Below are 13,975 nucleotides of genomic sequence, written 5' to 3'. Positions count from 1 at the left end.
AAACTGGCATTAATTCATTATACAGCGATAGCAAATTAATATTGCAGTCATAATAAAGATGCCACTCACTACAAAAACTTTATGAGCTCTAATTATTCCCATTTTAGAGACAGAAAAAACTGAGGATCCTGGAGGTGAAGTATCTTGCCTAAGTAGATGGTGTGGCATCTAACCCCAAAGCCCATATTCTTAGGCACTAATTTCCACAAATGACTGGGACTCTGGTCATTAGTATTATGCCCCAAGGAAACTGAGCTGAGAGATCTGGGGGCGGTCCTGGAACCCCCAGAAGCCCCTTCTGACAGCATGTGTCTCACCTACCTGGCAGAAAGGGAATGATCCGCTGTTTGGGATCCTTCTGTCCTCCTTCCATGGGAAATTTGTCCAACATCTGCATCTAAACAGGGAGAAAAGAGCAAAAATGGAAGCCTTTAATATGATACATGCATCTCTGACATTTTAAGGGAATTATGTGAAATATGTGATTTGATACATAAAGGCTCACTTTGTTCAGCTTTTCAGAAACCCAGACATGTGCACATGGGAAAGACAATGTCAACTGGACTTAGGTTCTCCATGAAAACAGTTCTTTATGTCCACAGCCGCCATATTAGTGAAGGCTCAGAGCTGGGAGAGACCATTCTCAGTTTTCTTGGGGTTCTCTAGCCACAGGACCTGAAATGTGAACAACACCCCCAGAGCCACCAGAATCCCACTGACAGCAGGCCAATCTGCTTCCTAAGAACTGCAGGTTTTGTTAACTAACAAACCAGTACGACTCAGTCTGGTTAGGTCTATGCCTGTGAATCATTACACTCCCATGCCCCACTAAGACTCCCCAGCTTGGCTCAACAGATACATCTGTGCCTGAATCTGTGCTAGGCGCATGGGGTACAGAGATGGAAAGATGCACAGTCTAGAGAGAGACTGCAAAGGAAACGGATCGTTACAGGGTGGTGTAGGCGGTGCCTGCAGGGAGAGGCGTAGGCTGCTGTGGGGGTGAGAAAGAACAAGGGCAGAGTACCCGAACTGAAAACCTTTACCAGTGGGACGACGCTTCGGATTTGATACACAAAATCACAAGGACCTGCAGCTGTGGTCTTGGGGAAGTGACATACCTTGGGCCTCAACTTTTAATTGGCCAAAATGATACCTACTTGCAGCCTTACTTTATGGATTAAGGCCGGGCCGTGGTAGTGACTAAGGCTGTCGTCAGATTGCTGGTTCTTCTCACGGTAGATGCGCACGTGATAGATTTGTACTTCCCACCCCGCACTTGAGCTGGGACATGGCCAGTTAAACGTGAGGGAGAAAAGACACGCGTCACTTTGGGGTGGACGAGTTACAAGCGGTGCGTGATTCACTACCCCCCACTTCCTTCTGCCACGTGACCGGCCACACTCCAGACCCTGGCTTCTCTGCCACTGAGGGTCCGGAGCCCCCAACGACCTCTGATGGACAAGCAGCCCAAGGGAGAGCTGACCCTTGTTGTATAGAGAGGCCATGACATCCTACTGGTATCTGGGCCCAGGATTCAAGCAGAGGGAAAGGGAGTCCGGGGTGTCCCAGAGCGATGGCTGGAATGTGAGAAGCCTGCTCATCATTTCCCCTCCAGGAGAGAGTCACCCTGGCTTTCAAGATGTCCCTCCAATAGAAGGAGAGAGGCTCTGACTAGCCCTGGAGAAATAAGCAGGGCTCTTGCGCAGGGGGAGGGAGAAGAGGCCGGAAGAGCAAGAGAAGCAGGTTGTCCGTGCCAGGCATAGACTCGATTCTTTAGACACAGGCTCTCACTAAATCTTCAGAATGCTCCTTCAAGGTGGACAAGATTAGCCAGGAAACTGAAGCCCAGAGAGTGGAGAAACCTGCCAGAGGCCTGCAGCCAGCAAGTGGACGGGCCAGAGATGGAAGTCCATGGCTTCTCCGCTGTCGCACACCCCGCCTCTACGAAGCAGCGAAGATAACAACTAACACGGACTGCTCCTCAGGCTCGAGAAACGGGCTGGGGTTTCACGCCTCCTCCGCGCTGTCTTATGGGATGCCCCAGGGAGGTGGGTCCCCCTCAGCTTGGCCAGCACCCTGAAGGGCTGCCCAGAGGCCATGGTTTTATATGTGGTTCCCCCCCCCCCCCCCCCCGCCCCGGCCCTACTCTGTGCTGTGTGGTGATGGGGAAATGCTTGGTTCACATAGTTCAGCAACTGGTGAGGCCACGGCAGGCCTTCTGGAAAAGGCAGGCTTCTTGCTTCAAACCCAGGAGTTTTTCGAAGCCAGCACAAAGTAGGCTCTCAATAAAAACCGACGAAAGCAACCAATGTTCACTGAGTGAACACTGTGGAGGACAGCTTTACATGTTTGCCAAGTACCCTACTTAATACTATTCATGTCACTAATATTAAGTAACAATCAGTAACCGCTACTAACATTTGCTTGGCAGTTTACAGTTAACAAGACTTCTCCTATGCATGATTTTATCTGCCCTTTACAATAACTCTGTGACATAAACGTATGCTCCCCATGTCACAGAGGGGGGAAACTGGGGAGCAGAGAGCGATGGCTGCCTTAGGTCGCCCAGCTAAGTGGCGGTCCGGCCAGTTCAAGTATCTTAATGTAAATCCCATTCTCTTTCCCTAAGATCACCCTCAGAGGTGGCTTTGGAATGTCATGCCAACGTGAAAACTCAGCCCGAGATGTAGTTAAGTGTAACATTCTGGGCACAGGTGAACGTGTTTTCTTTTGAAAAGCGGGGTGACCCATCAGTCCCAGCTGCAGTCTTTTAGCGATTATAGCTGTTGCCCGACACCATCTTTTTTTGTCCTTCTCAATTATATTTGTTAAGACACTGCTGAAACACCACTACAGGGAACTTAGGGGGGAAAAAAAGGGTCTGCACCAGTAATCCATCCACCCTCTCATGCCCGTTCTCCATTCTTCAGGCTTCCTTCTGAGCCCGTCCGAATGTGCATGCCAGCTGAAGAGGCCTCCCCCCAGTGTTTCTTATGGTCAACAGTCTGCTTAGGAAGCTATTCTCTCATTCTCTGTCCTGACTTGCTTTTTTTTTTTTTTTTTTTTTACCCAGACAAGCATGGCCCAAAGAGCTGAAGTGTCTCCCCAAGTGTTCTTTATTAATTTGAGGCAGCAGACCTGGGTTTAATGCTGCAAAGAGTAACCACAGATTATTATTACCCCTGGGGACCAGACAGCCCTGGGGTTAAATCCTGATGTTTCCTCATGCCAGCTGTGTGTCAGCGGCCAGACTCCTCACCCAGGGAGCCTGATTCATCATCTGGGGAACAAGGACCACAGCCTGCCTGTCAGGGTCCTTGTGTACATGAATGCTGAATGTGAGCCCTTTAAGGACATACAGGTGCTCGCAAACAGATCCTCCCTCCTTGCACTCTGTTCATAAGGAATACATTATTCTGAAAGTTCTTTGGGAATAATTAGTAGTTTGTGAGGCTGTGATTTTCTTTTTCTTTAATTTTTTTAAAGTTTTATTTACTTATTTAGAGAAGACAGCATGAACAGGGAAGAGGCAGGGAGAGGGAGAGAGAGAACCCCAAGCAGTCTCCGTGCCACCAGCGTGGAGTCCAATGTGGGGCTCAAACTCATTGAGTCGTGAGATCACGACCTGAGTCGAAATCAAGAGTTCGACGCCCAACTGACTGAGCCACCCCCGGAACCCTGAGGCTGTGTGTTTTTAAAAACTGTGTTATATACACTTAACATAAACCATTTCGACCATTTTAAACATATAATTAAGCAGCATTAAGCACATTCATACTGCTGTGCAACCATTACCATGATCCATTTCCAGAATTTCTCCATCCTCTCAAACTAAAACTCTATCCCCCATTTAACACCAGCTCCCTATTCTCCTCCCTTAGCCCCTGGCAACCACCATTCCACTTTCTATCCGTATGAATCTACCTATTCTAGGTACTGCATATAATGAAACCACACAGTATTTTGTGTCTGGCTTATTTTACTCAACATAATGTCCTCAAGGTTCATCCGTGTTGTAGCAGGTGTCAGAATTTCTTCCCTTTTTTTTTTTAAATGTTTATTTATATCTTAGAGAAACAGAGAGAGAGAGAGAGAGAGAGAGAGAGAGAGAGAGGCAGAGGGACAGAGAGAGAGGGAGACAGAATCTGAAGCAGGCTCCAGGCTCCAAGCTGTCAGCCCAGAGCCCGATGCAGGGCTTGAACTCATGAGCCGTGAGATCAGGACCTAAACCAGTCGGATGCTTAACTGACCCAGCCACCCAGGTGTCCCTTCCTTTTTTTTTTTTTTAATGTTTATTTTTGAGAGACAGAGCACATGCGTGTGCGAGTGCACGAGCAGGGGAGGGGCAGAGATAGAGGGGGACAGAGGATCTGAAGCAGGCTCTGGGCTGACAGCAGAGAGCCCAACGTGAGGCTTAAACTCACGAACTGTGAGATCATGACCTGAGCCATAGTTGGACGCTTAACCCACTGAGCCATCCAGGTGCCCCAGAATTTCCCTCCTTTTTAAAGCTGAAGAACATTCCATCACAAGGCTGTGTTTTAAACTTAGCAAAACTCCTCAGACTATCCAAGGCCCCCCCACAAGCCAGAGCTGGGTTGTCCAAGAGAACTTTCTGCAACCATGGAAATGTTCTCTATCGGCATAGACCTTTTACGGTCACCACTAAGCCCTAGGTTGAGCTCCAAGATTGAGCACTTGCAACAAGGCTCTGGAGACTAAAGAATTGAACTTTTAATTTAATTTAATTCTTATTAATTTAAATAGCCTCACATGACTACTGCCATCATAGTGAACAGTGCAGGGCTGGACTAGAACATCCATCCTCCTCGTTTAGCCGTACCCAGGTTTATTTCGCTTTCTTTATCACCCTGTCAATGGCAACTATAGTCTAAGACTGCTATTTGAAAGGACAGAAGATCGGAGGCTTGGGAGCTGTTTTGCTTCTGGTCTTAGTGTGTCCAGTTTCACAGGCCACAAGCCGCTCCTATCCAGAGAACCGTCATCCTTGGCACCCACAGGCCACGTTCCAGACACTCTGTGGGGACCCCCAGACCCAGGCTGTCTGCAGCAGCAGGACCAGAGACATGCCAGGCTAAGTCCCACTGTGGACCGCTCTCCTTGGAAACTAGAAAATCCATGCCCCTCCCCCCAGATAATAAAAGGAAGTGGTGCTCGGGGTGAGGAGGACTGGAAACCAAGGAGGAAAGTGAGTCAGTCTGAGGGGTAGGGAGGGAGGGAGGGAGGGAGCCACGTCAAGTGGCTACAATGCAGGCCTCCGAAGGGGATGAGAGAACCCTCCATCAGCAGTTTTCAAGACATCAGCTTGTGGTAGAGAGAAAGGAGACGTGCTGTCCAAGGAAAACAGCATGGAAGCTGGCATGGAGGGCCACACGTGGTTTGTGTTAGTGGCAGACTGGACTTGGAGGGCTTTCCTCCCTCAGTATCACCAAGCTTCACAACCCGGAAGAGCCAGGGCGGCCCATGGGGACCGTCATGTGCAGCCGCTGGCTGGACAGAGGCCGCGTGGTCCTCAGAGCAGGACACAGCATACCTGGACCTGTGTGACACGGCTCGCTGTCCTTGCGGCTTCTGTCCCCTCGAGGAGCTGGCCTAAAGGTTAGCCTGCTCCGGCGTCCCGGTGGACATGCCACGTGGGGCCCGCCTCTCGTCCCACCGATCCATCTCTCTCTCCCGACTGCCCCTCAGTCCACTGCCTCAGTCTGACCTCCTCACTGGTCTGCCTGCCCGTTGGCCTGCCCCACCACCTCCCCACTGGTGTGTGCCAGCAACTGTGCAAAGAGGGAACAGATGAACGAATGAACGAACAAATGAGTAAAAGAAAGTGGCTCTCTGGTTTGGCCAGCCATTGCCTAAGAGAGGGGAAGTTATATGATAATGTTCCAGGTGGAGCAACAGGACCCGGGCTGGGATGCAGAGGCAACTGACCAATACAGTCTCGCTTCTTTCTAGTTTAGAAAGAAAGACTTGCTAACTGTGTGGAAAAGGGCAACGACGGTATTGTCTTCTTAGCGACACACGACTGACGTGGCAAGAGCTCTTCAGACGGAAGGGAAGGAGTGTATGAAGCGCGTACAACACGTGGGAGGTGCGCTGCGATCTCAGAAGAGAACGTCTGTGCAAAGGAGTGTGTCCGAGCATTTGGATAAATATGCGTGGCGGGCTCCTCAGCCGGCTGTGGGCTAGGATCTCACTGGGAAGCCCCCCCCGGGTGGGGAAGGCCCGCCTGGGGAGTGAGAGCTCTTCGGTTCTGCCACCCCTGTACTTGCCCCCAGAAGAGACCAGAAAAACACTTCCTTCCCTTTGGCCCCCGGGGTGGAGCGTGGGGGCTCCTGGGCAGACAGTCCCCAAAGCTCGGAAGTGCACGGGGGGCAGCTAGACTCTCAGCAGGGGGACAGCCCAGTCCTGTCTCAATCACAGTGGGAAACAAATGACTTTGCTGCGTGACTTGGGACGGCCTCTCCCATCTCTGGATCTTAGTTCCCTTCTCTGGCGAGAAACAAAGGCGCGGATCGACATGCTGCCTCCAGGTTGCCTCCAGCTCTGAGATGTGCGGCGTCCAGGGCGCAGCATCCCGCGAGAGCCCCTGTGCCTAGGAACAGCCCTCTCTGGGTCCTCAGAGATGGAGCGTTCTTGCACGTGGGACACATGTGAGCTCCCTGCTGGGCAGAGTGACCCAGCTGGCTCTGTGTCCCCCACCATTGTAATTCTGCAGGGCGCCCTAAAAGTCCTGCTTCCTCACGCCTTTACACCTTTGCACACGCAGTTTCCTCTTTGCGGAAAGCCCTCCCCCCGTCCTGCGGGCAGGTCAACTCTTTACTCCTTGTCAAGGCCCTGCTCAGATGTTTGTTCCTCCAGGAAGCAAGCTCTGCCTGGGCTCCCTGGCTGGGACAGAGGTCCCTCTCTGCACACCTGGGGTCTGGCTCAGCACGTGTTTAACCGTGCCTTCTGTGAGGGAAGCCCTGGCTCCAGGGATGACCATGACCCCAGCCCAGGGGATAGAATGAACCAGTGGGAAAACTCAGAGGGCAAAGGTCGCAGGGTGCAGTGTAAAGCGGACCCCCTCATGCATCTGAGGCCCGTTTGTGAAGGGCTTGTGGTCTGCTCGGAGTAGCCCTGAGGATAGGCCCCGCCCACATCTAGAAGGAGTGCCAAATGGGTCTTTGAAGGCCAGCTACAGGCAGAACTCTGAGGCAAAGCTAACTCTGCAGAGACATGGGTGAAGGCAATTCTGGGCCTCAGGGAGGCCGGGGGGCTCCGTGGTTAGGAGCCCAGGTTTCAGACTCAGTGTGCCGCAGCCTGAATCTTAGCCATGCTGTTTCTGGGCACATGACTCCGCCTCTCTGAGCTTCAGTTTCCTCATCTGTGACATGGGCACAATACCGACTTTGGGCCTGCAAATCAGGACTAAACGAGGCGGCGTAGAAAATGGGCACCTGGCCCATTTCAGTACGTGATTGCTGATACTGTTACTGTGCCACTCAACCAAAATGCATTTTCTCTGGGCACTGCCCTCAACACTGTGGGCATCTTGCTCAGAGGCCAGCTCCCTCTGTCACACTCTGATGGACTCTCCAACGTGGGCCTAGGCTAGGGCAGAAAGGGAGGTTCAGAGAGGCTGAGTGGCCTGCCCAAGGCCACACAGCTGGGAAGACAGAGGACTAGGACCTGACACCGGGTCTGCCCATTCCAAGCCCAGGGCTCTGTTACCTGCCCCCTCATGTCAACCAGACTTGTGGCCAGATGTCAGCTAGTAGTGGCAGGCATGACGATCAGGGTCCGGCTCCTCTAAGCGTGAGAGGGTTAGGAAATCACATTGGAAGGTGAATTGTCGTAAACAGGACCTTCTCGCTGGTGACTGTGAGTCTCTCTTCCCACAAAGGAACCTGAGTCATGCTCCTTCTTTCTATTCCAGGCAGCCTCTCTGGAGAGGATTTCCTCTGCCTGAATGTCTCGCCCCGACCAGAAGGAACATTTACTGGTTTTTGTCATCTACAGGCTATTTCTCCCTTTCTGGAAGCAGCTGTCTGATTTCTTCCGGGGACTATTTCTACTCCTCGATTAGTCTACACTCATTCTCCTCCAGTCCCCAGGCTGGCCCGGACTGACCCAGCCGTCGACCCAAGATGAACCAATGAGACTTTTGCTTAAATTGTTGGGGGCATTCTTCTTTTTCCTGAAGCCACTGAGCTGACCTGTTGGATACAGCTTGGAGCTGAGGCCACCACTGTATCACACACCACCCTGCTTGGGCATGAAGAAAGCTAAGAAGTGGAGAAAGGCAGGTGGACATTTTTGCTCCTGGATCCAGCCACACCTGCAGCCTAGTACCCTTAGACATCTCAGTTACACTTGGCCGATCAATGCTCTTTTTGAATAATCCATTTTGACTAGGTTTCTGTCATCTGCAACTAAAACAGTTCTGACTAAAATGAGATCTCACAGCCAGTAAGTGGCAGTATTTGGATCAAGGCCCAGGATCTTAACCACTCTATTAAACTGGCATCGTCGCCTCCTCTGATCTTCATGCCAGTTCCTAGCAGCAACCCACGCCCATCAATAATCCCAACAGCTGACATTTGCTCAGGGCTTGACAGCCCAGAGACTGCTCGCACACATCATCACTCTTTTTAAAAAAGCAATTGAGAGATACTTCATGTGCCATAAAATTCGCCCCTTTAAAGTGTACCATTCAGTGGTGTTTAGTACATTCACAAGGCCGCGCAACCAGGGCCATCATCTAATTCCAGAACATTTCCATCACCCCCCAAAAGATACCCCATACCCAATAACAGCCTCTCTCCTTTTGCCCCTCCCTCCAGCTCCTGGCAACCACTAATCGGCTTTCTGTCTCTACGGATCTGCCTCTTCTGGACACACATCATCACTTTTAACTCCATATAAACTTTGTGAAGTAGCCACTAGAGACAGGGGCACTAGACGGCACAGTGGCAAAGAGTGCGGTATCTGGTGTTGCCCGCCCAGTTTCAAATCTAAGTTCGGACGTTCACTAGCTGTGTGACCTTGTGCAAATGACTTAACCTCTCTGAGCCTAGAATTCTTCATCTATGTAATTTAATAAACTTAATATGAGGATTAAGTGAGTCATTATATCTAGATGCTTAGCAGTCAGTGCTCCAGAAATGCCAGCTGTTTCTTTTGTCATTACCTTGTTACTGGTGAGGACAATCAGGCACAAAGGGGTTAAGAGGCGTGCCCAAGGCCTCATAGCACAGGTGGCTGGGCCCCAAGTCTCCTGACCGAGTCCTCTGCTTTTTCCATTACGCCACATTGGCCTAGCTGTTTCTCCACGAAAGCTTGGCCCTCTCCATACTCTTTTGTGCCAAGTTACTTTTGACAAAGCCAAGGCTACTCGCCAGACAGGAGGAAGGGGAGGGTGGGATCATGAAATATACCTCACTTTATGGTGTCACGGCCCTACATGGGCCGGCCTCCTTGCCTGCTCCTCGGGAACAGCTGACTTTGGCTGGTGGGATCCCGCCCTGCCCTCTTCCAGCTTCCTCCTCTGGGTTTTGGGGGGTGGCTGTTTCTAGGACAGCAGGACCCTCTGGAATTCTATGACTTTCCCACTCCAGCCACCCATCTGGGCCTCTTTAAGGCTGGCTGAAGCACTGCCTTTGGACTAACAGGGAGGGGAGTCTGAGGCAGCTATTTATGCTATACCAAACCCCCAATTATTGCCAATTATGCTGAGTGGGGAAGAAAACCTCACTTTTAAGTTCTGGTAGAAACAAGAAAGTTGAGTCAGAACAGGAGAGTGGAGGGAGTACAGGCTTTGGGCCAGGGACACTCGTGATCACGCTCTGGCTCAGGCATTCCCAAATGATGTCACCTCGGGCAAGTCCCTTCTGAACTGAGGGACAGCTAATGGCAGCTAATGTGCTTATTGAGCAAGGCGCAGCTCGATTAACCGTCACCACGAATGCATGAGGAAAGTTCTTTCATTCTTTAACATGCAGATGGGGAGACTGAGTCTCAGAAGCATACAGAGGTGACACCAAGCTGAGACCTGAAACACGAGGCTGAGACTTGAACCCAGTCTCTCTAACCCCAGAGGTCAAGGTCTAAAGCCATGGGTATGCCGCCCTGCTGGCTGCAAAATAGCAGCCATGGACATTTCCATATGCCCTTCTCCTCACTCCCGTCTTCATCCAACCTCCTCTTCTAGATGATGCCGGAGCAAACACCCCAACCTCTCTGGCCAAGCTGACAGGCTTGGAGGTACACTTAGGACCCTTGGGACAATCAGATTCTCTCTCTCCTGGAGACTGGACTCAGCACCTAGAAACTCCAGAGGGTTGACAACAGGGAAAAGTGAGGGACTGAGGTGCTGTCTGGGGGATGTGGCCAATGGGCTAGGGGACGAAGCCGGTCCAGAGAAGCTAGCAGTTAATGGGATGACTTGATGGGAGACCCTGTGGCCACAATGACAGATGGCTGGGGAGCTGCTGGTCCTCTGAGGGTCAATCAGGTGCTGGTTCTGGGGCCCTGTGGGGCCAGCTTCATTTCCTGCTCTGGGGCTCCATGGGACACACCTGCCTCCTCCCATAAATCTACCCCACTCTTCTCTTCCTGCCTAAGCTGCCCAGTGGCCACTTTGCTCTGTGGATTCCCATAATCCCCGGGACAGCAATCCTGAGTGTCGCCGTTCTCTGTCCCCCCTTATCCTTCATCCTTCTTGGAGGTGTCAGGCAGGCAAGAGGCCTCTGAAAGCAAAATACAGGTGGTCGTCCCTACACAGACCCTCTGTGCGTGAAAAGTCAGTCTAGCAACTTCAATCTCTGAACTGAAGATCTGCTATAATAGATCTGCCTAAATCACCCCTGCACCTGGCAAAGAGGTGTGGATCTTGGTCCTTCTCAGACAGGACAATGCCTCCAGCTCATCACATTCCAAGGTGTTGGGCATCATCTTCCCTTCCTTTCCCCCACGGTTCAGCCCTTTCCTGGCCCCCATGCTGCTCCTGCCAAGTCTGTTTTAGCTAGAGTCTCAGCAACCTTACCATATAGTCTCTTTGTGCACTTCTAGGTCTGCTGTAGACTAGAAGAAAAATATAATTTACATATGGTACTGTTTAATTTTGTTTCATTTTGTCAACACAGAACACCACTAATGAGTTCACTGCATTTTAATAATTAGGTAACAGGAGTCTCCGTTGGCTGACATTACACAACGACTCTTGGCAGTTTGTTATGTAGGCGTTTGAGATTGTTTTAGTGATACTGGGGAAACCTGCGAGAAGCACATTATCATCTCCTCTTCCTTTAAAATAATGAAATACAGGTTCTGAAAATGCTTTATTCAACATTTTTAGGAATGGATCAGGTCCACACAGCCAAGATGTCGGTGGTTAATATCACCCAAGCTTCTAAAAGAACATGTGGGGTCAAGAGATAGGATGGCGTGCAGGACACTGTGTTTGCCGGGACTTCTGGGAAGTGACCTTTCACTCTTTCCTGCTGAGTATAATCCCAGAGCGTTTTGTAACCACGTGGGATCTGAGGATAAGGCCAACACCACTGAAAGTAGGAATGCAGGATGAGAGGAAGGAGCTGGGTGAGGTGGTACCATGAAAACCCTGGATCAATCTGTGCCTGAAGCCAGGAAGGTTTTTTTCTCCTGGGATATTCAAACGTACGCTCCACAGATTTGCATGTCATTCTTGTATAGGGACCATGTTAATTTCTGTATCATTCTGACTTCTGTAGCTGTGCTGCTCAAGGGAGCACAATGGACACTCTGTGTCCACTGTGGGGTGAGCAGCTAGACCCTGAAGTCAAAATGGAAAGTTAGTCCAATTAAACTTTCCCGACCCTGCAGCCCATTGGAGACTCCAAATCCTTACCTGGAGGTCAAAGAACTTGCTGTAGCGCCGGTAAATGGCCTCTGTGGAGCCACTGGACCACGTGACCCGGATGATATAGACCTATAGAGAGGGACAGAGGAGACAGGCATTAACACCAAGGGATCTCTTCCAACATCCAGACAGCGAACAGACACGTGAAAAGATGCTCAGTGTCACTCCTCATCAGGGAAAATACAAATCAAAACCACAATGAGATACCACCTCACCCTTGTCAGAATGGCTAAAATGAACAACTCAGGCAACAAGAGATGTTGACCAGGATGCGGAGAAAGAGGAAGCCTTTTGCACTGCTGGTGGGAAGGCAAACTGGTGCAGCCACTCTGGAAAACAGTATGGAGGTTCCTCAAAAAATTAAAAATGGAACTACCCTATGACCCAGCAATTGCACTACTAGGCATTTATCCAAAGGATACAGGAGTGCTGATTCAAAGGGGCACATGCACTTCAATGTTTATAGCAATGCTATTGACAATACAAAGTACGGAAAGAGCCCAAATGTCCATCGGCGGATGAATGGATGAAGAAGATGTGGTATATATATACAATGGAGTATTACTCGGCAATTGAAGAGAATGAAATCTTGCCATTTGCAACTACATGGATGGAACTAGAGGGTATTATGCTAAGTGAAATCAGTCAGAAAAAGACAAATACCATATGATTTCACTCATGTGGAATTTAAGACACAAAACAGATGAACATAAGGGAAGGGAAGGAAAAATAATATAAAAACAGGGGCGCCTGGGTGGCTCAGTTGGTGGAGGGTCTGACTTTGGCTCAGGTCATGATCTCACGGTCTGTGGGTTCCAGCCCCGTGTCAGGCTCTGTGCTGACAGCTCGGAGCCTGGAGCCTGCTTCAGATTCTGTGTCTCCCACTCTCTCTGCCCCTCCCCTGCTCATGCTCTATCTCTGTCTCTCAAAAATAAATAAATATTTAAAAAATTAAATAATATAAAAACAGGGAGGGAGACAAACCATAAGAGGCTCTTAAATACAGAGAACAAACTCAGGACTGCTGACAGGGTGTTGGGTGGGAAGATGGGCTAAAGGGACGAGGGGTATTAAGGAGGACACTTGTTGGGACGAGCACTGGGTGTGATATGTGAGTGATGAATCACTACATTCTATTCCTGCAGTCATTATTACACGACATGTTAACTAACTTGGATTTAAATGAAAGGAAAGAGTTGGGGGTGGGGGCGGGGAGCTCTTCCATCTCCAGGACTCTGGAGTAAAGCACAGGGCTGTCAGAAAGACCTGGGTTTGAATCTAAGTTCTGCTGCTGACCTGCTGTGTGGCTTTGGAGAAGTTAGTTGCTTTCTCTGGGCCTCAGCTTCCTCCTCAACAGTATGGGTATAACTCCCACCTCTGAGAATTATACAAAGGATTAAGTGAAATCAAGAATGGAAAACATTAACACCCTGCTCATCTCGGGAGATAGTGTTATTTTCAGCACTGCAGGGACTTCTTGCTTTCCACTCAATCCAGAGAGCCACCGGGCTGGCTATTTTTCCAGTCATTCTTAACACTTTGCCTTTTGTCAGAAGTCGCAGAGACCTATGGCTCTAAGCGCTCTGGTATTTCTCATAAGCTAAGCCTCACGCCACTGCCACCAGTTAGGGGCCTGGGGCCAAGTCATTTTCTCCCTCCAGGTGTGTTTCTTCATTGGTGAATTGGTCTGACAGCATCTGTTCAGGGTGACAGTGTAAGGATCTCACGTGATCGACGATGGGGGGGGGCAACCACAGGGCCATGTTTCCAATCATTGTCACAAGTCACGGCACATGCAGAAAATAATATATGATGACAAATTTGGGCAAACTGAGGTGGCAGCTGGTCAGAGGCGGTACCTCGTGGCCCCGCACACCACCTGGACAATTAAAAAGGATGTATGTGAAAGCTCTTTGGAAAGGCGGAAATGCTGTATAAACACGATGGGCTCGACGGTGATGGAGGTCGTGAGCTGAGGAGTGGCTGGAGGGACAACACATACGTAAATGAAAATAACCTGTGGGCAGTGCACGCCTGTTATTTTTTGCCCAGTACTGATTCCCTTTTCTTCCCACC

At 50.2% G+C, this 13,975-nt stretch overlaps 1 protein-coding gene across 1 annotated transcript in view; it reads right to left on the bottom strand.

The window, feature by feature from the left end:
- The window catches only part of SH3PXD2B (SH3 and PX domains 2B), a 104,225-nt gene that overhangs the window by 57,497 nt on the left and 32,753 nt on the right, over positions 1-13,975 (bottom strand). Inside the window, exons 2-3 of the mRNA XM_047867487.1 lie at positions 11,888-11,968; positions 322-397 (exon numbers count right to left, since the gene is read on the bottom strand). Coding sequence (XP_047723443.1) covers positions 322-397; positions 11,888-11,968 — 157 coding nt within the window. The remainder of the gene's footprint in view (positions 1-321; positions 398-11,887; positions 11,969-13,975) is intronic.

Source organism: Prionailurus viverrinus, chromosome A1, assembly GCF_022837055.1.
Source record: "Prionailurus viverrinus isolate Anna chromosome A1, UM_Priviv_1.0, whole genome shotgun sequence".
Classification (NCBI taxonomy): domain Eukaryota; kingdom Metazoa; phylum Chordata; class Mammalia; order Carnivora; family Felidae; genus Prionailurus; species Prionailurus viverrinus.
The sequence above is the reverse complement of the archived record's forward strand: the minus strand, read 5'-3'. Positions and strand labels throughout refer to the sequence as shown.